The following is a 27988-nucleotide window of genomic DNA, read 5'->3' as shown; positions in this document are numbered from 1 at the left end:
CTAAGTTTTAAACAATTATATTTGTTCTGGTTGGTAGTTGAAATGTCTGTTAGAACTGTTGCTGCTGTTCCAATATTTGCTGCTCTGCACTGGAGTTCATAATGCTTTGCTTGTTCATGTTTGGTATTATACTGTAATGATTGGGTCTAAAGGAGATACTCCTATATATAATTTTTTAACCAATATGAGTAATATCATATGCTTGGCCACGCGTACGTGCAGAGATCATGCATTTTTTTAATGTATATACGTAACTAGTTAATTATGCTTTTTTTTTTAATAGTCTAATGTTTTTTCAGTTGCTTACAGCTAATCATGGTGATATTGACATGGAAACATCTTGTACAATGCTGTGATCTTAATGGAAGTAAGTTTTAAGCACTAAGGTTTCTTATACATAAGTTCACTGATAAAAATCTAAAGTCTTTTTTTTATTTTATTTTTTTTATTTATAGAAAAGATACATTGTCATTTTGGAATAAATTAGCAGCTACTACCAGCCCCTCTGAGATTGGTGCTGCTATACAGATTAAAAAACAGGTGACAGCCAATCATAGGAAGAGACTTAGAAAAGCCCGACAAAGTGGCTTAAATTAAGGTTAGACAAAGCCAGTTAAATTGCTTTGGCCATAGGTTACCAAAGGAGACAATGTTTCTTAAAGTATTAAGATTTAAGCGGAAAGGTCATCTATAACCATGGATTTAAGGGATTTACTAGGGATTTGTGGATGTGTCTAATTGGTAAATGAGCTGGTGAGCTGGATAGCTCCGAGAAGAATGTACGATATTTTGAATATTTTTATTTTAAAAATCAAGGGTTGTTTTGTCTTTTTTTTGTTTTCTAACAATATGATCTCTTTTGTTTTTGCAGGAGCCACAAGAAGTGTTCTTTTGCTTCTGAGCTTTCAAGTAACATAAGAGGTTACATTCCTGTTCCTAACATTTAATGTATGCGTGTTTTTGGCGGACTCGGTTAAACATGTTAATTCCTGCACAAATACTTAAAGGAGAACTCAAAAGCAAGTTTTAGGCTTTTGTCTTTTTAGGAATATCAGTTGTATTGAGATGTTTGATTTGGGATTCGGCAGAGGGACTGGTGGAACAAGTTTACCAACAGATTATATATTAGAAGCCATCTACTGTCCCAGTACTAATAACTAGAGTGCAACAGATTAAAGAATCCCTGATGACTTGATGCCTTTTATGTCTACTGTTGGTGATGTATTTGGTGGGCTAGTTAAATAGAGTGAATTTAAAATGCAGAGTTTCATACATGATGCTAAACACGAATGTGAGACAATAATAGATTGAGCAGTTATCAATGTAAGAAGATAAAGGAACAGATAACTTCTAAATGCTATTAGTTGGGTTTCGTAGAAGTGATTTGTGGTTGAAAGGAAATAATTTAAATTGAATGATGTTAATGTTTGCTTTGCCAAGTTCATTGCATGAGTATACCTACTGTCATGTCAGAAGAATAAGAAGGTGCTTTGGTTAGAAGATTAGGATAGTGCTTTGGAGTTTGGAATCCAGCTGAAAGCTGGCATATGCTAAGATCTTGGTTGATGTTTTAGCTTAGGTTACATGACATTTAATGTTAAATCATATGAAAAGATATTGGCAAACAAAGAGATAAGAACTTAAGAAGACACTGCTGAATTTTTTTTTTTTTTTTTTTTTAACATTGATGGCTTGTGTAGATTTGTCATAGGTTGATGTCTTTGATAGTGCCTCTTTAGTATAGCAGCAACTGTTTTTAATACCTACTCAGTAACTTTTTTCTCCCAAATATGTAGTTTACTTGATTCTTTATTAGCTATGCAGATCAAGGCTACAGACATGTTTGCCTTTTTCTATAAAGACATGTAACTAAACGGCAGAAGCAAACAGGCATATACTATTACCACTTACCAGTAATTGTTAATGATAACTTAATAGTCACTCATACAGTGTCTCAGTGAGACGTAAAGTTGAGAAGATGCACGTTTCTTGCTTAATCGACGTTCATTATTACATCCTTAAAAATGGTAGACCATTGTAGGCTAGGTTGTAAGATAAAGATGTATGAAGCGATTTGGGTTAAGAAATTAAATAAGTAGGTATTAGGAGCTAATTAGGCATGATGCTTCTATTTCATTAATTGTATAAAAATATTTCACAATCTCTTTACAAGTAGGACAGAGAGTAGATCTCCTAGCCACATGCCTTTTGGGGACCATCAGTTAGTAATCAGTTCTAACAGCTTCGAAGGACAATAGAATAATCAATAAAGAAGAAACCTCGTGGTCCCATGAGGGCATATAGTTGGTAGATTTGGCTATCTTGCCAGGTAATGTTAAGTTCACTGTGGAAACAGAAAGATGGAAGAACTGGATGATTGAAGTCATTGATATTGAGCTTCCTCCATTTGGTCTCAATGGGTAATGTTTGTTGATTGCAGATTCACTGGGTAGTACCTCCTTTGATGGGTCTGTATGAATATTGAGTCAGCTCTAGGCTGTAGTTTGTAGTACAAGGGCCATGTAAACTGGTATACAGCAGTTAGAGTTGCTGGGTGGTCCTTAGCAAGGCATTATTACGAGCAACGGAAAAGGGATATACTATAGAGAGCAAGGGTGCAAACTCATTGCTTAGGTTGGATCTGAGGTGTAAAAGTTTGGTTTCGGGTAATTTGTAGGTCGGGTTAATGAGGATGAAAATCATGTTCAATTGTTTATAACCCAATTTTTTTTATTTTTTTATTTTTTTATTTTTTTATTTCTAGGCTTTTAGCTAGTGCAATCTGTTGGTGCTGCTTTTTAATTATTTGTTTAGAAGACATATCAAGGTTGTTATGATTTTTGCAGCTATGATAATATATGCAAATTTCTGTTTATAGACTTGTGACTGTGAATGCATTATGAAAATGCACTTTCAGATAAGCTAATTAATGAGACATTAATGATGAAATGAAACATTGATAGACTTAATGTCATTCTATTGATTGTTAACACCTCAAGACAAATATGAGAAAGAAAAAATGTCTAAAAGTCACGTTAATTACAAGTCAAATGATTATTACATACATATGTGACACTCTCTGTCTTTTACAAACAGGTTAATCCTAAATTTCTGACCAAAAAGGTCTTCATCTAATTCTGGTTGTTAATTTGTCATATTTCCCTTCAGCTCAATGACATTCAATGATTTGATGGTAGCTGACTGAAGAATTTGCAGGTTGTTTTAGGTTTGGATAATTTTGGATTACAAGTTAGAAAATGCTGTCCCTATCTCAAAATTCAGCTCGATATTCAATTGGATCAATTTTAGACACGTAAAATATGTGTGCGTTCACATCGGTATGCTCCAGATTGCTCCTTGCTAGAAGGTAATAATCTACATGCTTGATGTAATATATGATTAAAATGCTTTAAAAGTAGGGAAAGGTGTTTCAGCTTTCGAAAGAAACTTCACACTTTTTATAGTGTAACTGTTTCTCTGCTTTATCTTCATCGGATTAAGCGAATTAAGAATGGCATGGTTGTATCAAAAGCTCCACTCTCCGGCATACACAACGGGTATTTCCACTGTTAAAATCGGTATATGTGCTTATCAAGTGCATTATTATACTTAACATATTGTAGTTCCAACTAATAATAAGCAAGGGGGACAAATTACACTTTGCTATTTTGAAGCTCTAGATCATTGTCTTGAATTGTACAATATGGAAACCCTGGCATTTTTGCTCCAAATTTTGGGGTCTCGTTTAACTAGCTGAACCTACCCCTTTGTATTGTGCTCTGTGTCATTTTGTTTATTTACTGCTCATTTATCAATATATGCATTTTGATTACTGTAATTCCTTTTGTTTATTAATGCTTTATGTCGAAATTGTTATTTTATCTTTCAAGAAATTCTTTCCTGTTTGTTATTGATGTTGATTCTAAACCTGGCAATTACTGTACGTTACTGATAATTGTCATGCCTTGGAATCATAGTACCTGTATTTTCTACTTTGTTTGTGTTACAACTTTCTGATTAACTTACATGTTGCTTGTCCGCGAATCACTTATAAGGTCATGTATCCCGACTTAATATATGACTCTGATCTTTAGTCCGATTCTTATTAATCCCAATTCAGGATCTTCACTGGTATTTTTCAGGTATACGATGATCAGTTAAAAAGTTTTGCAGCCAGAAGACATATATTCAATACAGTAGTTGCATCACGTCTACTGGCATTGCTTGAAAGGTAATTGGTTGCACCACATATATGACATCCTTATGTACACATACGCGTGGTTGATATAAGGTTTTGCTGATGATACCCTCTATTTCTGGATTATCTTTCTTAATACCTTGCCAAAAATTGTCTGTGGTTCACATTGATAATTCCCTGAATAGTACTTAAATTATCAGTTTAAATATGAATAATGTGACATCATGTGCTCTTTTGACTAACTGAATTCCTTAATATTACTATATTTTCAGACATTATCAGATAACAATAGCTGTGCCTCCTCTTTTGTCATCCATCCTAACAATAAAAATGTGAAATAAACCTACTTTCTTTCTCATGAAATTAATATTTATATACCAATGTTTCATGCTTTTACTAAGATTCATGCCCCTTGCATACATTTTGAAGACACCAATTTGCAACCCCTTGCTCATTGTAAAGTCAATACCTATTTTTTTCCCCTGTAGATTGAAGCATCCGAGTTGTTTTCGACGTCGCGTTCCGAAAACAGTATTTGATGATGATTAGTTGCTACCCACACACCCCCTTCATCCTCCTCTAATAATTTTCCTGTGCTTATACTATTTAATTGCATCTTGTTAATAATTTTAATGACAAGCTTAAATTAGTTTATCTGATCATCTGGCATGATAAGCTGTCCTCATTACTGATGTTCCCCTTTGTGTGCAGTTAGGCTTTCCGCGTTGTTGATATCAGCTTCTTCCTAGTTCCTACTACTGTACTACTGTCTACATTATTATTATTATTATTATTATTTGTCAATTCTATTATTCCTTTGCCTTGACAGCGATGTATTATTGTGACATTCTAATGTATGTCACCATGATGAGCGTTGACATTTTTACTATTTTTTTGGGAAAAATATCATATCCTTTTAATAAATGGATTTTGAGAGTTGTGTTCAAATTCGTTTATCTTCTTTGCTCTTCATGCACCCCATTGAAGTGCGCTGATGAAGACGGAATTTGATTTTGATATCTGTATCTGTATTTGTCCTCTTGAACTCTTTTTTTTATCCCGAGTGAGAATTTTGATTTATCTCAAGATACTTCCATCCTCCCCTTGATTAAAGTGTTGCATTATCCTAAACAACCATACCATAATTACTTATGAAATATGAAAACTTTTTAGAATATTCTAAATTTATATGCATGAATAGAGCCAAGTGCTTATCTAAAGGAACAAAGATGCGCATAACATAAAACATTTTGTTATATATTACAAGGTGTCAGTCAGGAGCAAATGTATACAAATATATACTTAATTACATTGAGTGACACAAGAAGCTAATTAAAAAGGAAAAAAAAGTTAGTCCTACAAACTAATATTTTCACATAGGGTTAGTGTTTTGGCAAAAAAGTTAGCAAACCATCAAGACAACCAAAAAAAAGGAATAAAGAAAATCAAAGAAAGGGAGTAAAAGGAGTAAAAATTATTTTGTTGGGTTTTCTCTGTATGTAGGACATAAAATATGTAGGTCAGGGTCGGGTCTAGGATCCTACAAGCTCCGAAATATAATCGGAGCTCCGAATTGAGGGTAAAGGAGCATCAAAACGGTGGGTGCATGCTTATAATTGGGTGATATCTCAAATGTGAACTTTTGCAAGATCATGGCTATAGCTAATTTGGCTTGTAACAATGCTAGGTTTTGCCCGATGCACTGGCGCCCCCCAAGGCCGAATGGCATGTAGGCGGTCGGGTGGGTGGCAGCCCGGGATACGCCTTGAGAGAAACGGGACGGGTTGAATTCCGATGCATCCGGGCCCCATATTGTGGTATCATGATGGACGGCTAATATTGGGACTAAGAGCTCGGTTTCTTCTTTTATGTTAATATCTCCAAGGTCTACTTGTGTTTTGGCTCGTCGAATTGTTGCTACTACTGGTGGATAGAGCCTTAAGACTTCAGATATGATCATTGATAGCTGCATGAATAAAAATTGTAGAGAAAACATGTTATTCAATCGTACTTTGAAAGAAAATAATTAAAGAAAAAACACAAAATGCACATGAATTCTAAATTTCCTTGCCAAATTCGAGATTTTACAGTAATAGTTAAAGTTTGTTAAATCAATTAGTAAGCCATACCAAAATTAATTTAAGATAGGGCCCATTGAAGAATAATCGTGAGAGGCAAAAACCCATACGATAAGCCAAGTGTGCTATTTTATTATTTATATAAAAGAACACCTTAACTATTGACTTCTTATAATAACATTATCATAATATATGAAGTACTTTATAAAATCAAATTTGTAACATCATCTTCGCAAAGCTATGTAATATACTCCGAATATCCAACCTATCCACAAAATAAATTTCTTCGTAAACTAATTATATTATAGGTAGAAAAATAAATAAAAATTAGAGTTTAAAACTTTCTAATTAAAAAGAATCACTATACTTTTAAAAAAAATTGTTAACCAAAATACCAAATGACAAAGCACAAATAAGATTGTACTCTTGTCTAATTAAGGACAGTCCTTTTTATTTTGTTTAAGTACTTTTAATTTCTATAATAAATAAAAATTAAAGGGTTTTTTTTTTATATAAATTAAAATTCAGAATTGGAAATATTAATTTCCTCCTGGAATTAGACAAGAATATGCATGCGGACAAAAAGAAAAAGAGCAAATAAAAATAGTCGGAAGAAGAGCACTTTAAATTAGCACTTACCGTCTTTAGATTTGAAACATCATCTTTAGTTGGGATGTCACGTGCTCCACACACCCTCATAACTTCCTCACGTGCCAATTGCTGCCATTGAGGGTGCATTGCTAAGAGTATACTTGTCCATATTAACAAATTTGAAGTTGTATGTTTTCCAGCGAAAAAGAAACTCTTACACTCTTCTACTATATCATTATCTGTTATCTTTTTTTCACTTGTATTTTTATTATTACTCATGCTTGCTTCTATTAGTATCTCCAATAAATCCCTATGACATTCCTCTCCTTCTCCTCCGTCTCCGACTCTGACTCCGACTCCGACTCCTTCTTCCTCCTCTCGTCGTCTTAATAGACTCTCTTTCCTCTGACTAATCAACTTCATTAATGACGCCTCGATCTCCCTGTCTAGTTTCCACGTCGTTCTGTTCCTCTTCGTTGGCAGGAATCTGCGACGAAATAAAAAGGAAAACAACAACAACAACAACAAAACGCGTCAATTCCCTTACTATATTATAATATTAATAATAATTATTATTAAGCGTGCTTGGCTGAGAGTAGTCTTGTACAATACAGTACTGCTGCTATTATATGTATGAATGTACGTTTGTACATCAGCCAGCAGTAGCAGCAGTACGTACTGTCGAGTAAACAACATTTTTAATCTACATACATACCTTTGGCCAGGGAAGAAGACCTTTTGGAAGGACTCAGCCGCGAAGACGATTTGCTTAGCTTGTAATTGGTAGATCTTCTTGCCATCATCATAGCTAGCTCCAAAAATAGTCCTTGTAATAACCTCTTCTGTCAAATTTTGAAACCATTCTGAGACTTCCAGTTCAACCTTGCCCGAATTCGAAATCAAGGACCACTTGTCCAACATATGGGCCACACTCTTTCCCATTATGGGTATCATCATCTGCTCAACATTTACCATTTTTAACCATAAGTTTATTACATTTTTATGGGTTGTAATAAATGTAAATATGTATATCATGTTTAATTACATGATATCTTTCTTGTTACAACAACTAAAATAAATAAATAAACAACGTCGTCTTTTTAAAATTAAATTAAAGATATTCCGTGCATTAGCATTGGTACAATTTAATTACAGCAGTGTGACTTACTTTAAGGTTTTCGAGATGGAATATGGGTGAAATGGTCTTGCGACGATGAGCCCATACGTCCCCTTTAAGAGATATGAGACCATGACCTTCAAGTTTTTTTACAAGAGGATGAGACTCGTATTTTTCGTAGAATTCTGCTTTGGTAGATAAAATCTCTCTTATTTGACCCGGATCCGCTATGGTTAGCCTTGGGGTCGGTCCAAACCATATAAGGTAAGTTGCACCTGTTACAAATTTTCAATAAAATGGTTAATTTTCATAACTTATAACGAAATTATGGTGCAATTATCATTAATCATGTGAACTGATACTTTTATTTTTATAATTAAGTTGTTTTTAAACATAGGAGAAAATTTATTACAAGATCATGAATATTTGATGATAAAAAACTAGTTAGGAAATTAGGAAACATGAATTGAGGAGAGAGAAAGAGAATAATGTTATTATGAATTTATGATGAAAGTGAGAGGGTGGAAAGAAGACAGCTCAAAAACAGTTCCTATGTAGTACTTCCAAAACATGATCCATGAAATTTTTTTTTTAATCAAAAATTAAATCAAAACACCCTTAAAATTTAACCCAATATACATTACTTAGAGTTAATACCAAAAAAAAAAAAATTGTGTGAAAAATGGACAATTTTTTTTTGTATGCAAAGATGGGAACAAGGTGAAAATAAAAGAAAGTTGTAAAAAAAAAAAAAAAAAAAAAGTTGGATGCAATAATAATTAGAATTTCATCATATTTTTCAGATCCTCCCAACCTTTCCAATCAAAAGTAAAATCAATTTTTTTGGCATCTTTTGAATCAAAAGAAAAGAAAGATTTGTTTTCTTCCCTAGCCACCACTTGACAAAAACCATGACAAGCAAAACATGATCATACACACAAACACAAAATTCTTGCTTAGGGCGAGCAAGACATACACCCTGCTCGCCAAATAGCAGCAAGAGGTTCAGATGTACGCAACCTTACTGTATATTGGTATGAAACGTAAAATTTATGAAGTAAAAAGCGGAAATTATTACTTACCATAAAGTTTCTTCCAATGATGGTAGAAAGGAAGGACTCTAGGAAGAATATTATGAGAAAGAGTCATAGGTTGTGAAGAAGCTTTGAGCATCATTTCCACCAATTCTTTCATATTACCAATGAAGATATTATAAGGAGGCCCTTTAATTCCTTGATTTGAATAATGCTTTGCAACTTTTCTTGGTCTCCACCATAATTGTAGCACTAATTTTGTTGCTATTGCAATTGTTACCAATACTACCACATTTACCCATATACCCTTCATCATCATATTCTTACCATCTTCTTGATCAAAATCCATATTTTTTTTTCTAGAGAGAGAAAGTAGAGAGAGAAAGTGGAGAGGAGAAAGAATGAAGGTAGGAAGAAGAAATGTTTTTCTGTTTGTTTTATATAGAGAAGGCTAAAAGGGCCGCCATTAGAGTCAACTTGTGAGGGCAATTTTTGTAATTTATTTTTTAGTTGTTAAAGATTTTGAAGGAAAAGACTAAAATACCCCCATTGTATTGTGGGGGGTTATTGATAGTTGCAAATTTTTCCATAAATTCAGCACATCTCTTTTGCTGCGTGTTAGTAATTTAATTTACACTTGGTTGCCATATGGCGATTTTTTAATTAATTATTATTTACATCGTATGAGATTTCTCCACCTTAATGACTAAAGAAAGTTGTACATAACAGTATTCTTAATGACCAACAATATTCTATATTTAAATACCAGTAATTAAGCTTTAAAAATTTATGACAAAATCATGCATGATTTCGTTTTAATTAATACTATTATTATTGTTTGGTTTTATTTTGTTACATTTATGTAGCTACTTATTTTCCTGTCAAAACAAAAATGTAGCTACTTATTTTTTTTTTTGGGTTTTTTTGGTTTTTATTTGTTTTTTTAAAAGGAGTAGCTTCTTATTCATATCTTCACTAATTGATATGACATTATATTGTCATCTAAATTTTTTTTCTTGTTGCTATCCTAATTTTTATGAGTTTTAAATATACTTCCTCCTAATTTCATAATCAGATATAACTTCCAATAATAAAAGATATGATATTAATTCACAAAGATATTTAACATTTTAGGTAATACTCGTATTTTAATTGCTTATCCAACGCCCTGAAGGCGTTCATTAGCTAGATCCTTTTAAATATACTTCCTCTATCTAAATTATTTCATAATCAAATATAACCTCCAATAATTAAAGATATGATATTAATTAATTCACATATATATTTTTTACAATAATTTTCATTTACTACTATATTACCATTTATTTTTGATGCAACTATATTACAATTTATCAACATGAACATGATTAAGTATATACCATGTATTTTATAATGAGATCACAAAATCATTATTAAGTAAAGGCCTGTTCACATTTACTTAATTTCAGTTCAGCTCCAATCAGTTCAGTTCAGTTCAACTCCAATCAGTTCAATTCAGCTCCTAATTTCCTTCTCTCATAAATTATTCATTTCAATTCAGTTCAGTTCAGCTTCAATCAGTTCAGTTCAATTCAATTCAGCTGTTTAATAAATGTGAACCGACCCTAAATACTACACATTAAGTAATGAGATCATAATTCAAAATGGAATAATTATAAGGAATAGGTAAAGTTTTGGGTGAGACGGACTCACGTGAGTCCACTATCATGTTTTTGGTGTTGCGGGCCTCGCGATCGGGTTTAGTTAGCCCGCGCCTTTTTATTGGACTTTTGTTATTGAGCCCGGTCTCACGTGAGTCCGGTCTCACACAAAACCTTTTGTAAGGAATAATAAAATTACATGTTTTAAAGACATTTTAAGATAGCTTAAATAAAATGTGACTATTTATTTCGAATAAACAAAGTACTCCGGCCGTTCTTAATAGAATAACACACAAGTCATGACATATAGCAACATTTACCAAGGGAATGAAGTGAGAATAGCACACCACGTTTGTGCCTACATTCTCATGTCAAAGTTGTGGTATTAAGGAAAGGATGCTGACCGACTACCACGCAAGCACACATCAATGGCATAATTGGAGGACACATAATAAGTCTATAACCCTTATAAAAGCCCCAACCACCCTTACTATTCCCAATTTACTGTTCCTTATGAACAGAGAATTGACTTTTATGCCCTCCCCTGCCCTTAGCACCCTTCCCTGATTGACAGGGCTATTTTGGTCTTTTCGCTTTGATATTCATGCTGTTCTGAATGAGCTGACGCGTGGCATTCATCCTCTTTGGTTAGCTAAATCAAGTTTTTCCCTTTCGTTTTTCTTTTTCCTTTTCCTCCATTGAAGCTTACTCCGAGCTTCAAATGAGGGCTCGAAGAGTACTCTGTATTTTATCTCTTCTCCATTACAGCAGCTCCTTGAGGTAAGATCTTTTATCAATTTAATAATCATCTAATATCAATTCGAAAATCTAGGGTACATGTTCAATTTATTTTGGTTGATCTTATGGAGTAATTTTCTCAAATTCGATTACTGAGGTAATTTCATATTCTTTTTGGGTTTTAAGTTCTGTTTGTTTTGATGGGTTTTATTCATAATCAGGTGGGTTTTGTTGATAAAATTAGACTTTTGAGGTGCCGAATGGTGGTTGCTTGATGCCGCTGTTGTTTGGCATTAGATTGTGTTGGTTGCGGTTAGAATGTTACCGTGAAGTGGCGAGGAGTAGCAGTAGTAGTAGTTTATGTGGTTGTGTAGCAGGGGAAATGCGGGGGTGTGCGATTGTGTAGTAGGGGAGATGCGCAGTGGCTGTTGTAGTGTTGGTGATGGTGGTTGATGGGCTGCTTGTGGCTGTTGTTGGGCGTAGGTGGAGAATTAATGGTGGTGCGCGATCGGTGAGGTTTGTGGGCTGATGTTGTTGCAGGGGAGATATTGTGACGTGTGAGAGGGCTGTTTGGGATTTTTGTGAAAGTTTTTGGGGTCTAAAGTTTGTAATTGTGATGTGTTTTTTTTATTTTATTTTATTTTTTTAATTTTGGTATTTTTTGTTTGAAAATGCGTTTGGATAATTGATCGTTGTTTTCCTTAAATCGACACCGTTTTGTTATTAATCTAAAGTTTTAATCTTTAATATTGCAGATTAATTGGAGTGGAGTTTTGCTAGCTTTTTTTGGGTTTTTGAAATTTAATGGGGTCAAGAATTTGCATGAACACGTCTTGTGGGGCAAATTCTACAGTCTGATGAAAGAAAGGCAAAGGCTGGGAATTGAAATCTGGTGAAATTGCTGATCTGTGTTTCAACTGCAGGTAACCCCATTTTGCTAATCTTAAATTTGTTTTATTCAATAGTTACCGCCGTTTTTTTGCATTGATATGTAATGTTTTCAAGTAATTCAATTATACCTTGGGATTATTTGCATTATTGGGTTAGTTATGGCTCTTTATTTTTTTAAAAAAATTTAGACGAGCTTAATCCGAAAGGTAGCTCAATGAGCTAAAGAGACGTGAACTTAAGTACTTGTTTTTCATATTAGCTTTGGTGTGATTAGTGCTGACCTCTGGGAGAACGCTATATGCTCCGGAGAATGGGGTTTGGAACATGTCTAAGCAACAAATTTAGCACCTATTTAACAAATGTAGGACTAAAGTTCAAGCTTTTTTTATACTCAACTAAAGTTCAAACTTTGCAATTAGATGATAAACCTTATTATTGTTGATTGAGTTAGCCTTGATTTCTTATTGGTGTGTTTCCTTTTAGGTTTCTATCAAGCCTTTCTCAAAATTTTTGTTTTTGCTAAACCAGTTTCCAACACTAATAGTTGCAACCTAATCAAACGGTGCAGGGACTCGGCTGGTTATGATCTAGCTAAAAGGTTCTGCCACAAGTTTACACATCTATCTCCTGTATGGTACGATCTTAAGAGGTATGCTCTGGTGAACACATTTTGCAATTTGCAAGCTAGCTCTTATACTCAATAGATGACAATTGCTGTGCTCTTATATTATTTCCTCTTCTAAATACTTTGATTTCCTTGGGTGCAATACAAATTAATTTATATGTTTTTATCTGCATTTTTTTCCTCTTTTGCGTGTGTAAGAGATGAAGAGAAAGGAAAAGAGAGGATTTTTTTTTTTTTTTTTTTTTTTTTTTTTTGGAGTCTTCTTGTTGACAATGATTTTGTAAGTATTTGAACCTTTTTTAAAAAAAAGTTATTTTACATGTGGTCAGTCAAGGGACAAAGTTAGTTCTCGAGGGAAGACACAATGCTGATACAGGATGGATGTCTGAGCTTAGATTGAGAGGAAATGCTCAGGTAACAGGCCAGCTTATTGTACTTGGATGAAAATTTCATATTGCAGAGTCATGCATTCAAATTTCTTTCTGCATGTCACTTCATCTTTTCCGCCCAGCATACTTTTTTGTATCAGGATTAATAATTAAGTGCCTATAGCAACTATAATGAAACTGAAATATACATGTATACTATTTGCCTTTGTCTTTGTGAGTAGATTCTCTCCCCACTTATTTATTCTTTTTGGATTGTCTAAGTTAATAGGATGATCTGTTTTCTTGAATGAACTTTGACTATTGATGTGTAAATTTTACGAAGAGTAGTCCTTGAAGCAGTGCCAAAGGATCTGCTCAGAAACAAGAAACAAAGGGACAAAGCTATTGACCTGCTTATAACAGAGTGCAAGTAAGCATATTATTCTGAATTTTGTTCTTTTTAGCAAGGGTATAACAATAAAATCAACCACAGTTTGATATATTTGTGATTTTAGCCTTTAGTAAATCTATGTGACAACTGTCTCCGGACATGTTAACAAGGTTATGTAACGTGAGTACGTGACTATAATTTTGTGATGGGGGATTGATTTGTTTGTTGTGTTATTGGGTGAATAGGAACCAGTGTTGTTCTTGAAGCCAACATCATCATACTTGGAAAATGGAGGAACCATTGAAATCCCAGCTTCAATGCAGCAAGTTTGGTATGAAGCTGAGCTTGCTGTTGTTATTGGCAAGAAAGCTCGCGATGTTTCTGGATCTCAGGCCTTGGATTGCGTTGGAGGTTTGTCTCTCTTCGCCTTCTTACTCTTTTACTCTCTTTATATATAATAGGCCGCATTTGATTGAAGTTTAATCATTGAGAAATATGGTGAAAATGAACGCAACCTGCTATACCATTATCTATTTTAGAATAATTGACACGCATTGACTTTTTGCACGATTTATATATTAACTTAACTGTAGTTTTTTTTTTATTATTTTATTTAAACAGTGATTATGACTCAAATAGATATTAACACAAATTTTCATTATATTAACACAAATTTTCATAATATTAAAAAAAAAAACTTATTATTTCTATAAAAGTTTTTACCAATGTTTAATTATAGTTAACGATAATAGTTGTTAGCCATTTGACAAAATGAAAATGCAATTTTCATTTCTGGTTTAATAATCAATGTTAATTGATTCATTTGATTGGGATCTAAATCTAATTTTATAAAATGAATTTTGGTAAGTCATGAAATGACTGGGGTCTTTTTGGAGTTTTGGACTGACCACTGTGCTCAGGCCCATCAGGTTAATTGGCAGCCCAAAACCCATTTTTAATCCATAGGAGTATAAATGTGGGAGAATTGACTAAAGAAAATTACTTGCACTGTTTTGGAGCTTTCAATTTTTATTTTTTTTTTTGACACATTTGGAGCTTTAAATTAAATGTACAATAATAAGTAATATAGAATCACTATTAAAAAGTCTGTCACAAAGCAATTAGCAATGAGATTTGATGACAAGCTCAATATTGTATGGTGAATACTCTGAATTTTTTCTAACTCGAAATAATACTCCTAGATCACAATTGATTTAGTTCGTTATTATGAATGTAATTGAAATTTCATACTCCATAATACCGTGACTATCTCTTGTACTACGTATGTTTTCATGTATAATTGTCTTTTGGGGAAGGGGTACGAGAAACATGTGACATCATACACATACTATTTAAGAGCATACGAGTAATTCGTAGGAAGAGTGAAAGTAGTCCACTTAAAACTTTTTCAACATCCTTTTGAATTAGAATCCTTCTTTAGTATCCTAATGATCTAAAACTACAATTGTTCTTAATTTGGAAAGAAAGCTAATTGCAGTGATCTTGACTTTTCAAGTTATGCTCTTGGACTTGATATGACAGCAAAGGAACTCCAAGCTACTATCAATGTAATGTACTCATTTTTTAACATTAACTAATTATAACATCAACTTCTATTTCTATCAAATATCAGATTGGAAATTAATTATATTAACATAAAAGGTTCCTGTCATGAAATTCTGTAACAAACTTTCAGATGCTGCTCTAACTTTATGTTTCACATTTTCTTCTGGCTGCTAGCTAAGGGACTCGACACGCTTGCACCCATCAGTGAAATGGTAAGATATGATTTGAATAAATACATTCATGTTTTCAAACTCTCTTATATCGAATTCAATACATTATTAGGACATGATATGGCAGGATTATTTATCTTTGGTTTGTCAATTCCCTACAGATCCCCAAAACTGCAGTGCCTGATCCTCATGACTTGGAGTTGTGGCTAAAGGTTGGTCTATCAGACCTTATTTGCTGTGTTTTTTTAGTTAACTCTGTAATGTATGCGTACTATCCTTGTTTGTGATTGATTGAATAAGATTTAAAGGGCTAGGGAGGAGAGAGAAATGTGTATATATATATATATATATATATATATATATATATATATATATATATATATATATATATATATATATATATATATATATATATATATATATATATATATATATATATATATATATATATATATATATATATATATATATATATATATATATATAAAGGTCAGAAGAGAAATATATAGAGTAATAAAGAAAAAACATGGCCGAGAGAGAGAGAGAGTGATAAAGAAAGAGATGGGTCGGAGGAAAAACAAAGAAAGTGAGGTTTGAGCAAAGAGGAAGATAGAGAGAAGCTGAGAGATATAAAGGGGCAAGGAGGAGAGAGGTAAAGAGAGGGGGGAGGGGGAAGAGAGGGGGAGGGTCATACTTAGTCTGAGAGAGAGGGAGAATGAGGGGGGGGGGGTGATAATTCTAAGGACGAGAATTGAAGCACTTTGATCAGCAGTAGTTCTAAAGAAAGGAAGGATGTGCATTTTGTAAAGAATTCGAGTGAACAGAAGAAATCCTTAGAAGGAATTAAGATCCTCCTTGCAAAAGACAGATCTTCAGAGAGTGGCTACAATAATACTGGACAAAGTAGGAACTGGACTGATGGCTGTCGGATATGGATTACATACCACCCTGTGTATGAAGCTTGGCATGTTTGTAACACTTTGCAGCAACCAGCCTAGATTTATCGGTTGGAAAGAAAATCTGCTCAACTTAAAGTGATGTTATTAGTTGGTTATATCTGATGCATGATTTTGAGTTAGTTTGAGTGAAGATGGCGACACTATTCATAATATGACTATCATATGTATTCATTTTTTAGGGAGGAATTGGAAAAACAGAGAGGGCTCATGAAAGATATAGGAAGCTGCAAGAACAAGGGAAAACTAAGCAAGTAGAGATAGACTTAAGTTTTAGGATTATATTCTCAACTTTGATGTCAAATACTTATATTGTTTGTGTGTTTTGTACTGTCTGCACTTCTTATAGAAGCAGGATCCTGATGATTTTGAAATCTCATGATGGTTTGATGACATCCTTTACCCTTTTGACTGTCCCAGCTTAATTATTGAATTACCTATATTTTCTGAATGATAAGGATATAAGATTATCATAAATAAGTTGGGTTAATACTTATATTGTTTGTGTGTTGTGTACTATAGTATTGTTTGATGATTGTTTCATAATTTGTGCTCTGTGGCTTGAGTTGTGATATGTGAAGATGTCTTTGTTAATCACCTTATATTGTTTTCACAATCTACTCTTCCAATATTCTATATCATATTAATGAAGTTTGTAAAGAGTGTACGAGTGATTTATTAATATTTTAAAGTGTGAAGAATTTTATGTGATTTTTGGAGCCTAATTGAATTAAGCACAAATTTGAGCTTACTAAAGTACAAGTAAAATTAAACTCAGTTTAGTCATGTCGGTATACAGATGATGAATTCATGTCATGTGTAGGGGGGCAGCATCACGCAGTTGCTATCTAAGTTACATCACTGATTTTTAATCTGCCCACAGCTACTACTTCTCAAGAAAGTCATTTTTATGGATATCAAGATGTAAAATTAGGGTAATTTAACGGGGGGGAGGCAAAAGCAGCTTGTACTTCAGAAATTTAAGGACCCTAATTTTACAGCAGCTTGTACTTCAGAAATTATATAGAGTTTTGTCTGGGTGTTTAAATTAATATAGTCTTAAGACTCTTGGTTCAGCTAACTATACTAGAAATTTTTTCAAAAAAAAAAAAAACACACACACACACACCCTATACTAGAATAAGTTGATCCATTCCATGTATTTTTGCTTCTTGTATCCTTCCATTAAACCTTTATCTGGTTAAATATGCTATCAAAAATAGTGACCTGCCAGCTCTTCATGTACAGACCAAAATTATGCTATCAAAAAGTTTTTGAATTGTTTTTTTTTTGTTCTTTGTTGTGCTTATAGTTCCAAATTCTTGCAGATTTATGTGTTTGCGCTGATGGTGGGGTTGAATGTTCAAGAAAATGAAAATATTGCAGATATGTGTTTATTTTACGGCTGAATTGCAATGGAATGGTTGGATAGTCAAAGCTGTAAGAGTTAGCACCAACATGATTCCGAGTTCTTACATTCATTTATGTGTATGTTATGCCTATTTTTTCTGTTATGAATAGTATTTTTGTAGGGTTCTTGAAAAATGGTGTAAACTCAAATTTGTGTGTTGATATAGGCTTTTATTCTGTTTTTTTTTTCTTTTTTTTTTTTGGGCTCAAAATCATGAATCTAATTTTTAAGAGCTGAATAACATAATACGGAGTACATAGTTATTGAAATATTTGTCATATATTCTAAAGTTATGAGAGTTTTTAGCAGGTAAATTTGTTACTTAATTGATGTTTCAAGCAAGAACTTCAAATGATTTTTGGAGCCTAATTTGACAATTCTAATAATGGAGTTGAGTGTGGTTGCTTCGTCGAGTGCTCTTCCCAGTTCACCTGGCTGTTAGCCTACCAAACACTTGCAATGATTCAAGTATCAGTTATTCAACAATATATTGAGAAAGGGATGGGAAAAAAGTAATGTAAAATGTGTATTCATGTAAAAAGTTACAATAAAAGATAAAAGAATACACAATATATTTAGAGGGGGAGGAGGAAAAAGTACAACCTAAAATTTATAAATTCATTATTGTTAACAAGTATGACTTCCGTCACATTTTGCTAATCGGAGCATGTTAAAAACTTTATGTGATCAATCATTTTTAAATTTCAACTAACTACTCATGTTATAATTAATGAATATCCTAAGATAATTATTTACTTAGCATCATCATCAACTGATTTATTAGCTTGCAATAAGTATCAAAAGCATTTTTTGAAGATATCTTGCAGTATGAAATAGTACAGTTAGAATATTATGTCAATCTAAAAGAGGATTCAAGGGGTTTCCAAAAAAAAAAAAAGGATTCAAGGCAAGAAGGAGAAGGAGAAGGAGATGGATTTATTTGAAATAAGTGCTAAAAGCAGAGATTGGGAGAAGAGTAAAGCATGTTCACATTTACTGAATTTAGCTGAACTGAGCTGAGTTGAGCTGAACTGATTGATTTATTTGAAATAAGTGCTAAAAGGAGAGATTAGAAGGAGATGGTTTTATTTGAAATAAACTTATTGATTATCTCATTGTGATTGATTATCTCATAGTGAACATGAATTATATAAAAGCACTATTAACAAAGATATTGTGCTAGATTGAGAAGGGAGGGGGGGGGGGGGGGAGGGTCTAGGAGAAAAGAATGAAGTAATTGATCCCTCTGTCTCTCTCAGCTTCTCTCTATCTCCATCTTTCTTCCGACCTCCCTCTCTTAATCTCAATAAGTATATGTATTATATACAATATACTTAAATTAGGAGTCTAACCACACTTGTCTATGTTCATTTTAATTTGAGTAAGGGTTGGTATTAACACATTAAACTGATGCAAGCAACTTCCCTTTTACTAATCCTCCAATCGCCTTGATCGCACCACCCTGTTTGTCAATCCTTCCATCACTTTGATCACACCACCCAGTTTTTCAATCCTCCACTTAAACCTCCAATTGCCTTGATCGCACCACCCATTTTGCCAATCCTCCAATCACCTTGATCGTTCCACCCAGTTTTCCCATCCTCCAATCACCTTGATTGCACCACCCAATTTGCCAATCCTCCAATCGCCCTAATCGCACCACCCAGTTTGTTAATCATCTAATCTCCTTTATCGCATCATCCAGTTTGCCAATTCCCCATTCACAACACCTAATTTACCAATCCTTTAATCACACACTCACTGGCTCACATTGATGTAATTTGTACTTTTCAATGATTTTAATCAACTTACCCATATATTACATTAATTCCTTAGCAGCACAATCTATTCTATCATATTTCAACTTTGATCAACGCCAACATCTATACCTAACTTGTTACAAATAATAAAACGTTATAAATAATCTACACATATATCATCGCATAATTGCACATTAATCACCAAGGATAGATCACCAAATTGGGGGACTGCGCGACTCCAGTTTTAATTCAAGCATTAGTTATGCGCAATTTAGGTGATGAGGATCAAGCCTGATGATTAAAGAAAGAAAGGAATACTCGAGGATGTTCACCAAAAAAACAAGACTGTATTCAAGAAAATTTTAGGGAACAGTTGTAATGATTTGATTAGTTGATGATAAAGCCATTACAATGCTAAAACTATATTAATAACTCATTTCGTACAATCTTTCTGTTATAACAAAATGCTAAATATCTCGCCAATCATTCCCCTTAATAACATGCTCATATGCCTTCAGCATGCCATCCGATGTTGCCCACTCTAGCCTCTATGTTTGCATCATTATGTACTATAACTAAAGTGATCATTAGCAAAATTAAAATACATTAACACATAAAATACGACTAATTACACACTAATCACGAGACGAAATCACATTGGGGGACCGCGCGCGTAGCGCGCGGGCCAACAACTAGTAAATAATAAATGCAATTTTGGAAAAATTATACAAGTAAAATTAAAGTATGTTCGTCATAAAATTTGTTGTAATGAACTAAAAGTTTAAAATAAGAGTCAGCCATTTTATTCCATACATTAAAATATTAGTATATACTTTTTCCGTTACTAATAATAGCATATATAATTTGTTTATTAACATATATAATATACTCATTTAATCATGCATATCTTTACTTGTACAGTTAAAATTATATAAGTTGATGTTTTGAAATTAAACTTATTGAGACACTTCCAATTAACAAGATATCACTTGATTATAATTTCATATTTTCTTTTATGGTCAAAATTCTTAAAATTTGATCCTGTAGAAAGGCATAGATGATGCAATTTTTTTTGTAACAGAAGAGTACCTTAATTATGTATATTAGTATATGTGGAAAATATAGATATGAATAGAAGAAAGTCATGATCACATGTTTTACCACTATTTGACCATATATGCATGCATGAAAGGTAAGCTGTGTAAATCGTTTTTGTTGGTGAAGTGCATCTTTTTTTATTCTAATTTTGTTGGAAAGTTAGTAAGTTAAGAGAAGAAACCAAGAAAGATAGAAGTAAAAAGTGTTTGTTAGTCTTAAATGCAAGCTAATTAAGTTGCATAATCCTATGGGATGCGGTATCCAATTTTGATTTTGCATTTATGGCTTGTTTACTTCAATATGAAGATTTTCTTATATGAAATTTTGCATTATTATTGATATCAAATTATTGTTTCATATTTGTAAAAACAGCAATTAAGAGAAAGTATGTTAGTTTTTGGTATCGTCACATCTGTAAAAAGAAAAGAAAAAAAAAGGCTACTTGACCTCTTGAGAAGATTTTGGTTGGTCAAAAGTTGAATGACTTAGGGTCTGTTCACATTTACAGAATTGAGTTGAACTGAACTGATTAGAGGTAAACTGAACTGATCGAACTGATTGGAGCTGAAATGAATATTTTATGAGAGAAGGAAAATAGGAGTTGAACTGAACTGAACTAAACTGATTGGAGCTGAACTGAACTGAACTGAAATTAAGCTAAAGTGAACATACCCTTAAACTAGCTCGAAAATTATTCTACTGTATATGGGTTTGGGTTGCACCCGTAACTAAGTGAGAGAGTTTAGTTTACATGCAGATCTAAGGAGCTAGGTTCCATCCAAAAACCATGTGAGTATATGACAATAGAAGGATTGGAGTAGCTCCTTAGCTTTAAAAAGTTTTTAACTCTCATATTTGAAGTACATTTATAATTGTAGTTTGGAAAGTTCTTCAACAACATAAATTTGACACAGATAGTCATTGACACTCACAAACTATTAAAGATTTAAAGATCAGCTCAATTAAACTTGAAAAACCACACATTTTAACTCGAACTATTGACATTGTTGACATAAATAAATACTATTAGTATATGATATTCTTTATTACGAAGTACGAGTATATAAGCATATACTTTGTTATAACTTATAAATTTATAATATAATACAAAAGATCAAACACACAAAATTATTATGATATAATACAAAAGATCAAACACACAAAATTATTAAATAATTAATTACTAGTAGTTTTTCAAAATGTTATAATAACATTATACAAGTAGTATATACTATATATATATGTAGCAATATTTCTTTATTTGTTCAATGGATTTTCACTCATCTCACATATTCAGTGGCAGATGCCCATAGTTTCTGCATGGCGCGCGGATGATGGGCTTCAGCATTATACTCCTAGAACGTCACTATACAGTCATTTTTCATACGTTATAGTTATGACTGTTGTAAGTAAATTACGGAGTGTTATTTTTCCTTTTAAGAAATAAAATCTTTAGACCGAGTGTACACACTTGGCTAGAAATGATCATCCAATGTAAACTTGTAGTCTAATATGGCATCTATGGACTATGGGACATAACGATAGCCATATACTCCATTATTTCATGTAGAGAAATTGATCGATAACTTTCAATTAAGGGTGTGTTTACCTTTCAGCTTTTCACTTACATGAAAAACTCTTATAATTTCTTATTAAAAGGTACCTGACGAACTTATTTTTCTAAACTTTTCGTACAATGCATTCTATTTACCTAATTTTCAATTATTCAGTTAATTAAGGAAACATATATAACTCTAGTTAAATCCTAATAAAACAAGTTAAGGAAAAAAAAAATGCCAACAAGGATTACTAACTTATAAGTCATAAAGCTTAGCTTCCAAAATATTTTTTTTATTTTTTTCTGAAAAGATATAACATCTCTTGAAAGAGATTAATTTCATTTTGAATTGTACTATTTATATTTGTATATACATCACGCTTAATAATTTCAAGTCGTTTAGAAGTCACCCTTTTGCAAAATTGACATTGTACTACTTATAAGTTTAGTCATTATCAATATGGTGGAATTTGTTAAATATAACTTCCATTATTAATCAATTATTAATTAATTAATTAATAATCAGCATGACAATACACAAATAACTTCACAAGCTGTTGTGTTGCATATATAGAGATATTAGCATGAGTTTCACACATTAGAAAATTCGTAAACTATCCTTTCCTTAATTAAATTAATTAGTAAAAACTCTCAAATCCATGCCATGAGGATCGTCTTACATGTAGAATACTAGAATGGGGATACAAAATGAGGAATGACACATCTTTCATTAGTGAGTAGAAACACACCAATATCACTTATCATGACACATAATTAATAGCTCTCTATTTACCTTTTTTTTTTTTACATATAAATTGACCACCAACCTTATTCTACTAGAACTAGGAAACATTATACACATGTCTTTAAATAATCTAATATCAAACGAAGTATATTTTTAAGAAATGATATGTTCTAATCTAAGGTGTGTAGTCTAGATCAAGATCCTACTTAGAATCAATTGGGGTGGGGGGGGGGGGTGTGGGAAGGTTGAGGGGTGGATGATAAATCAATAAATTCAAGTTGTTAGGGTTGTAAGATCTTACTAAGTTACATAAATCATAATTAACTGACAGAGTATGTAAACTAATCATGAGTTTCAACCATTAGTATAAGTTTTTTTAGTTAACTTAGGGCCTGTTCACATTTACTGAATTGAGCTAAACTGAACTGAACTAAACTGAACTGATTGGAGCTAAACTGAACTGAATTGAGCTTAAATGAATATTTTATGAGAGAAGGAAATTAAGAGCTGAACTAAACTGAACTGAACTGATTGGAGCTGAATTGAACTAATTGGAGCTGAATTGAACTGAAATTAAGCTAAAGTGAACAGGCCCTTAGTTTTCTAACATACGTATTAGATTTAGCGTGATAAGAATCAAAGGTCTTGAGTTTGAATCTCCTCCACCCCTCCTTCAAAAGTTGAATATTAAACGCTAGTTATATGGTAGGGTTTATGATACATCCACACTTTAAGTCCAACATTTATGTGGTTTGAAGTAAGTTGTGCAAGATTCTCAAAATTGAGATTATTATTTATGATCCTTTTCAATATTTATTTGACAAATTTATACAAATTTCTTGGATCTTGTAACGTTATTTACAAAATGGTTAAACACTTTAAACTTGAACTTATGCATATATGAGTAAGTAAAGTTTAGAATCCTCAAAAGTAAAATATACTTTTATCATAAATGGTCATCACATATTATATTAAGATTCTAATAATTTATTATCATACGTACAAATATTAAGGTCTTAGGGCTGTTCTGATTGACTGAATTTAACTGAACTGAACTAAACTGGACTAAACTGAACTGAACTTATTGGAGCTGAACTGAACTGAATTGAATTGAATATTTTATGAGAGAAGGAAATTAAGAACTGAACTAAACTGAAATAAAAATAGTCTGAAGAGAAGAGACATTTACTAAGAATATTTCCTCAAAAAAAAAAAATTAAAAAAAAAATCTTATTAAGATTAAAGGTACATTACATATTTTAGGTTGTAAGACATGTATTGAAAGTATTTTACAATCATGTTTAACCCTACCTACCTCTAGTTCCTTTAATAATATACTTTGTATGTACTTCAGCCCAAAATAATCAACAAAGCTATGACTTTAAAATATTTTGACTTATGTATGTAAAGCTCTTAGAATTGCCTTAACACGGTTGTGCTTGTGCATGTACTCCAGCACAATATATTGTGTACTCCATCATCTAAAACCACTACTCTTTTTTTTGCCAACATACATTATTGTGTCACTTCTTGTATACCTTTTCTTAAGAAAAAAATGACACTGTCTCACCCATTAGTTTCTTCTAGCTAATCTTGCTTCATAACTAGGTTTTCAAGATTATTCATGACTTAATTACCATTTTAGACTTGTTGAATTGGGCTTGTATCCTAACACAATAATCTTAGACAAAGTGTTCCATGTTTGAGAAATATATTGGATTTAGTGTTAAATACAATTTTAGTGTATGTAGACATTATTGTATGAAAGCTAACGAGCATATACAACAGTGTGAATGATACTCCGTATAAAACGTCAAATTCGACATCAGAAGTAAAAACAATTACTTTTTGGATTTACTTGGGTAAGTAAAGAAGAAATTTATAACTAATTTACATTCAAAACATGTGTTGAATTCTCAAACATTTATCTATCCATCTATTCATTTATCTATATCTTTTTACTTTTTTTGTGTCATTATGATACACAAACATTTTATGAGACACCAAAATCTAATAAAATAGGAGACAAAAAATAGTAGGACCAATGAAATATAAATACAAAGGTATGTGAAAGATGGGAATAGCATAGAAATAGGATGGGATGAAATATGATCAAGCATCCATTATGTCTATGCTTGTAAGATATACAAATAGAGGGGGCACAATGGGAGTTGGGAGCCTTTTAATTTGGAAGGTTGCTCTTAAAATTTAGCACATGGGAACTACAAGTGGGTCTATTCTTGTATATTTTTTTATGCCATCTTTTCACGTTTCTCTCCTTTCCTTTTTTATCTTTTTCTTTTGCCCTACACAATTTTTAATTGTCACTACTCTTACAATATTTTGCAATCAAAGGTTAACTTTTTTATAAGGAAAGTGATAAGCCTCTTGTAGAGTGCGTGCTAGCTTAGTGTAGGCCTATCACAAATCTTCATGTGAGATCTTATTTTTGTCACTAAGTGCAAACAATTTAACTTTCCATAAAACTAACATTAACATAAATTCAGGAATTTAAAATTTAGGGATTCTTAATAAATCACGCTAAATTGAATTGAGTTCTCAAATTTGTATATATATCAGATATTTAAACTTTCTGTTAGCACTTTAATAGACGATTCTTTAAGAAAATACAGACGGATCGGAGAACATTAACACTAATCCTTGGCTAGGTTAATAGATTTATTTAGGATGATGGTTAGGTTAATAGGGTTAATTAGGATGAAAGGAAGAGTTTAATTAATAAAAGTGAATTTTGATGAGCATGACTAGAAATGACTTGAAAGCCCCAAAGCAACAAGGTGTCCCACGCTAGGACACCGCCCCCAAATCTTTGTCCTAATAGTCCCAAGACATGTTGGGTCCATATTTGTTGAAGGGACCTTTTTATTATAATTGGATCCAAATTTATATTTTTCGTATTGAAATCCCCCAACTCCTGGATTTTGGTTTTGGGATGTGGGGCTTTCTCTTCTTTTTGTGGCTTCACATGCCATGTAGATTTAGATAAGCCAATTAATCTACCTTGTTTAATGATGTTTTGACATACTCTAAAACAAAAAGAGAGGGAATCAAAGTCCAATTAGATCATCATCAAATCCCTTGTTTTCTCATACTTTCAAATTTATGTGGAAAACTAGTAGTTATATTTAGGATGCTCTCACAATCATATGACATTATCCTAGATTTCTTTTAAGGATTAAGATTTGGACATACTATTGATTATACACAAATTTATGTTAATATGATTGATTGATAAGATATGTAATTATAAAATTAAATGATTTATATGAGTAAGTACATAGCTATTAACTTAGTACATGATCTTATCAAGAAAAATTGACTAGATAAATTTCATATTCAGAAGTTCTACGCAAAGAAAATATGATATATATGAGTATTACATTTGATTAATTACAAGTTTGGCATAGGTAGTGTTGATAAATCAATCTTGGTTATATATATGATGTGATTAAGATGCATAAAACCGTTTAATCCAACAATATTTAAAGCTAAGACAAACCTTGGAGTAATAGTTTGACAATATATATACAAATCAAATCCAATTCCATCCTAAATCCATTTGGTATGTAGTAAGTAAAATAGCTGGGCAACTAATGTGGAATAAACTTATATGTGACTTTTCTTCTTAACACTCCCAAAGCATCTTTTCCTTATAGGCTCAAAATGTATCTTATAACATTCTCATCGAGTTCACTTTTGTACTTATAACGTAAAGTCAAATGTCCGCGTTTTGGGCAGTTAAACTAGCTAGTTTTGTACTTTATATAATATTTCAAATTATTAATTATTTCCATTTGTAATACTTCGAATCAATGAACTTTTTTTTTTTTTTTTTTCTAATTTATGATAGGTCAAATGATCTTTTGATCCAATACTAAGATTAAATCTACAATGAACTTATACACAAATTAAACATGCATAGGGTGATAATACGATCACATACAAACCTTATAGGTAATAGGGTTCCATCTTTTATTATTTCATGCATTTTTTAGAGAATAATAATGATTTATACTTCCTGTCAAAAAAAAAAAAAAAAAAAAAAGATTTATACTTCATATATTCGTGAGAGTACGTTATTCTTTCCCTTTTGAAAAAATTTACGGAAAAACGATTGAACATAATATCAAAGGTCTCTGGCTTGTTACGATACATATTTTCGATCCAAGCACTCACATCACAAAATATAAAGGCAGCCTCTTTGAAGAAAGATGTAATGTCATTGAACAATAGTCAAAACAAGATGAAAACTAGGGCTTTGGAGTAATATAAGTGTCACTTCCAACGTGGTTGAAAACATGTTTAGTATGGAAACATGGACTTCAATACAGTACATAATAACAACGCTAAGATATTATCACAAACATTCTTAGAATTGTAGCTATATTAGAGTTCTTTAAACGTTTATGGACTGTAAGCTAATTAAGGGATATTGTGAGAGTTTTTGATAATAGTAAAATGGTAAATGATGATGGCAAAATAGTTTTTTCCCCTTCTATTCTATAAGTGGAGGAGAATTTTTCACATTACATCTCATTCACCATTTTTTTTTTATTTTTTATTTTACACCTTACATTTTGTTACATAAATCTTGTACGTGTATTTTGCTATCTCAATTCATGAGTCATTGTCCTCCTTTTAAGAATTTCAGAAAAATCGATTAAATCCAAAATGTCTAGGCTATATATCACACAATGCAAAAAATTATGATCCAAACTATAATTCAATCACCTCATAATTTAGAAACAACGTATTTATTTAAAAAAAAAAAGATGTAAAGTGATCATTGAACAATATTCACGTCACATATTATAAAGGCATTTCTTTTCAAGAAATATATATAAAATCATCCAACATTATTCACGACAAGATTAAAATCAAGAAACTAAGGGATTTAAAAATTTGTGACAAATTATATATATGTATGATCTAAAATAATTATAAGAACGTATATATATTCCATAAATTCAGGTGCCAGGGAGTCAAATTAAATAGATGTCACAACCAACGCGGTGGAAAAACATGTATAGTA

The 27988-nt window shown here is 32.1% G+C and overlaps 1 protein-coding gene and 2 long non-coding RNA genes across 7 annotated transcripts; 2 read left to right on the top strand and 1 right to left on the bottom strand.

Moving 5' to 3' along the window:
- The first annotated feature begins 297 nt into the window (after positions 1–297).
- LOC145621348 (uncharacterized) lies at positions 298–5146 on the top strand. 2 transcript variants are annotated; one of them, XR_014108394.1, is made up of 5 exons: positions 298–367; positions 872–921; positions 3217–3367; positions 4143–4231; positions 4910–5146. It is a non-coding gene; the product is annotated as an uncharacterized LOC145621348 (long non-coding RNA). The 2 variants fall into 2 exon arrangements; XR_014108395.1 differs by having other exon boundaries at positions 4121–4231.
- A 291-nt stretch (positions 5147–5437) lies between these two features.
- LOC145620678 (cytochrome P450 734A1-like) lies at positions 5438–9430 on the bottom strand. The gene is made up of 5 exons (XM_081675383.1): positions 9067–9430; positions 8036–8259; positions 7583–7824; positions 6916–7354; positions 5438–6164 (listed from the first exon to the last, which is right to left on the bottom strand). Exons 1-5 carry the CDS (start codon positions 9365–9367, stop codon positions 5739–5741), a joined length of 1632 nt encoding a protein of 543 aa, XP_081531509.1. The 5' UTR covers positions 9368–9430; the 3' UTR covers positions 5438–5738.
- Positions 9431–11479: 2049 nt separating this feature from the next.
- LOC145620679 (uncharacterized) lies at positions 11480–18170 on the top strand. Of its 4 annotated transcripts, XR_014108284.1 has the most exons (9): positions 11480–12319; positions 12856–12936; positions 13242–13326; positions 13629–13710; positions 13917–14082; positions 15170–15239; positions 15412–15449; positions 15569–15619; positions 17692–18170. It is a non-coding gene; the product is annotated as an uncharacterized LOC145620679 (long non-coding RNA). The 4 variants fall into 4 exon arrangements; XR_014108286.1 differs by having other exon boundaries at positions 13242–13710; positions 15188–15239; XR_014108283.1 differs by having other exon boundaries at positions 13242–13710.
- The last annotated feature ends 9818 nt before the right edge of the window (positions 18171–27988 follow it).

This window comes from Chenopodium album, chromosome 27 (assembly GCF_948465745.1).
Source record: "Chenopodium album chromosome 27, dcCheAlbu1.1, whole genome shotgun sequence".
NCBI lineage: Eukaryota > Viridiplantae > Streptophyta > Magnoliopsida > Caryophyllales > Amaranthaceae > Chenopodium > Chenopodium album.
Note: the sequence above shows the minus strand (reverse complement) of the source record. Positions and strands in the feature narration are given on the sequence as shown.

What these genes read in the sequence shown, in the direction of transcription:
- LOC145620678 (XM_081675383.1), bottom strand. Translation starts at nt 9,367, where the DNA reads ATGGATTTTGATCAAGAAGATGGTAAGAATATGATGATGAAGGGTATA. An exon ending in TCATTGGAAGAAACTTTATG is followed by an intron (nt 8,260 to 9,066) that starts GTAAGTAATAAT and finishes AATTTGTAACAG; the next exon opens with GTGCAACTTACCTTATATGG. An exon ending in GTCTTCTTCCCTGGCCAAAG is followed by an intron (nt 7,355 to 7,582) that starts GTATGTATGTAG and finishes ATTTCGTCGCAG; the next exon opens with ATTCCTGCCAACGAAGAGGA.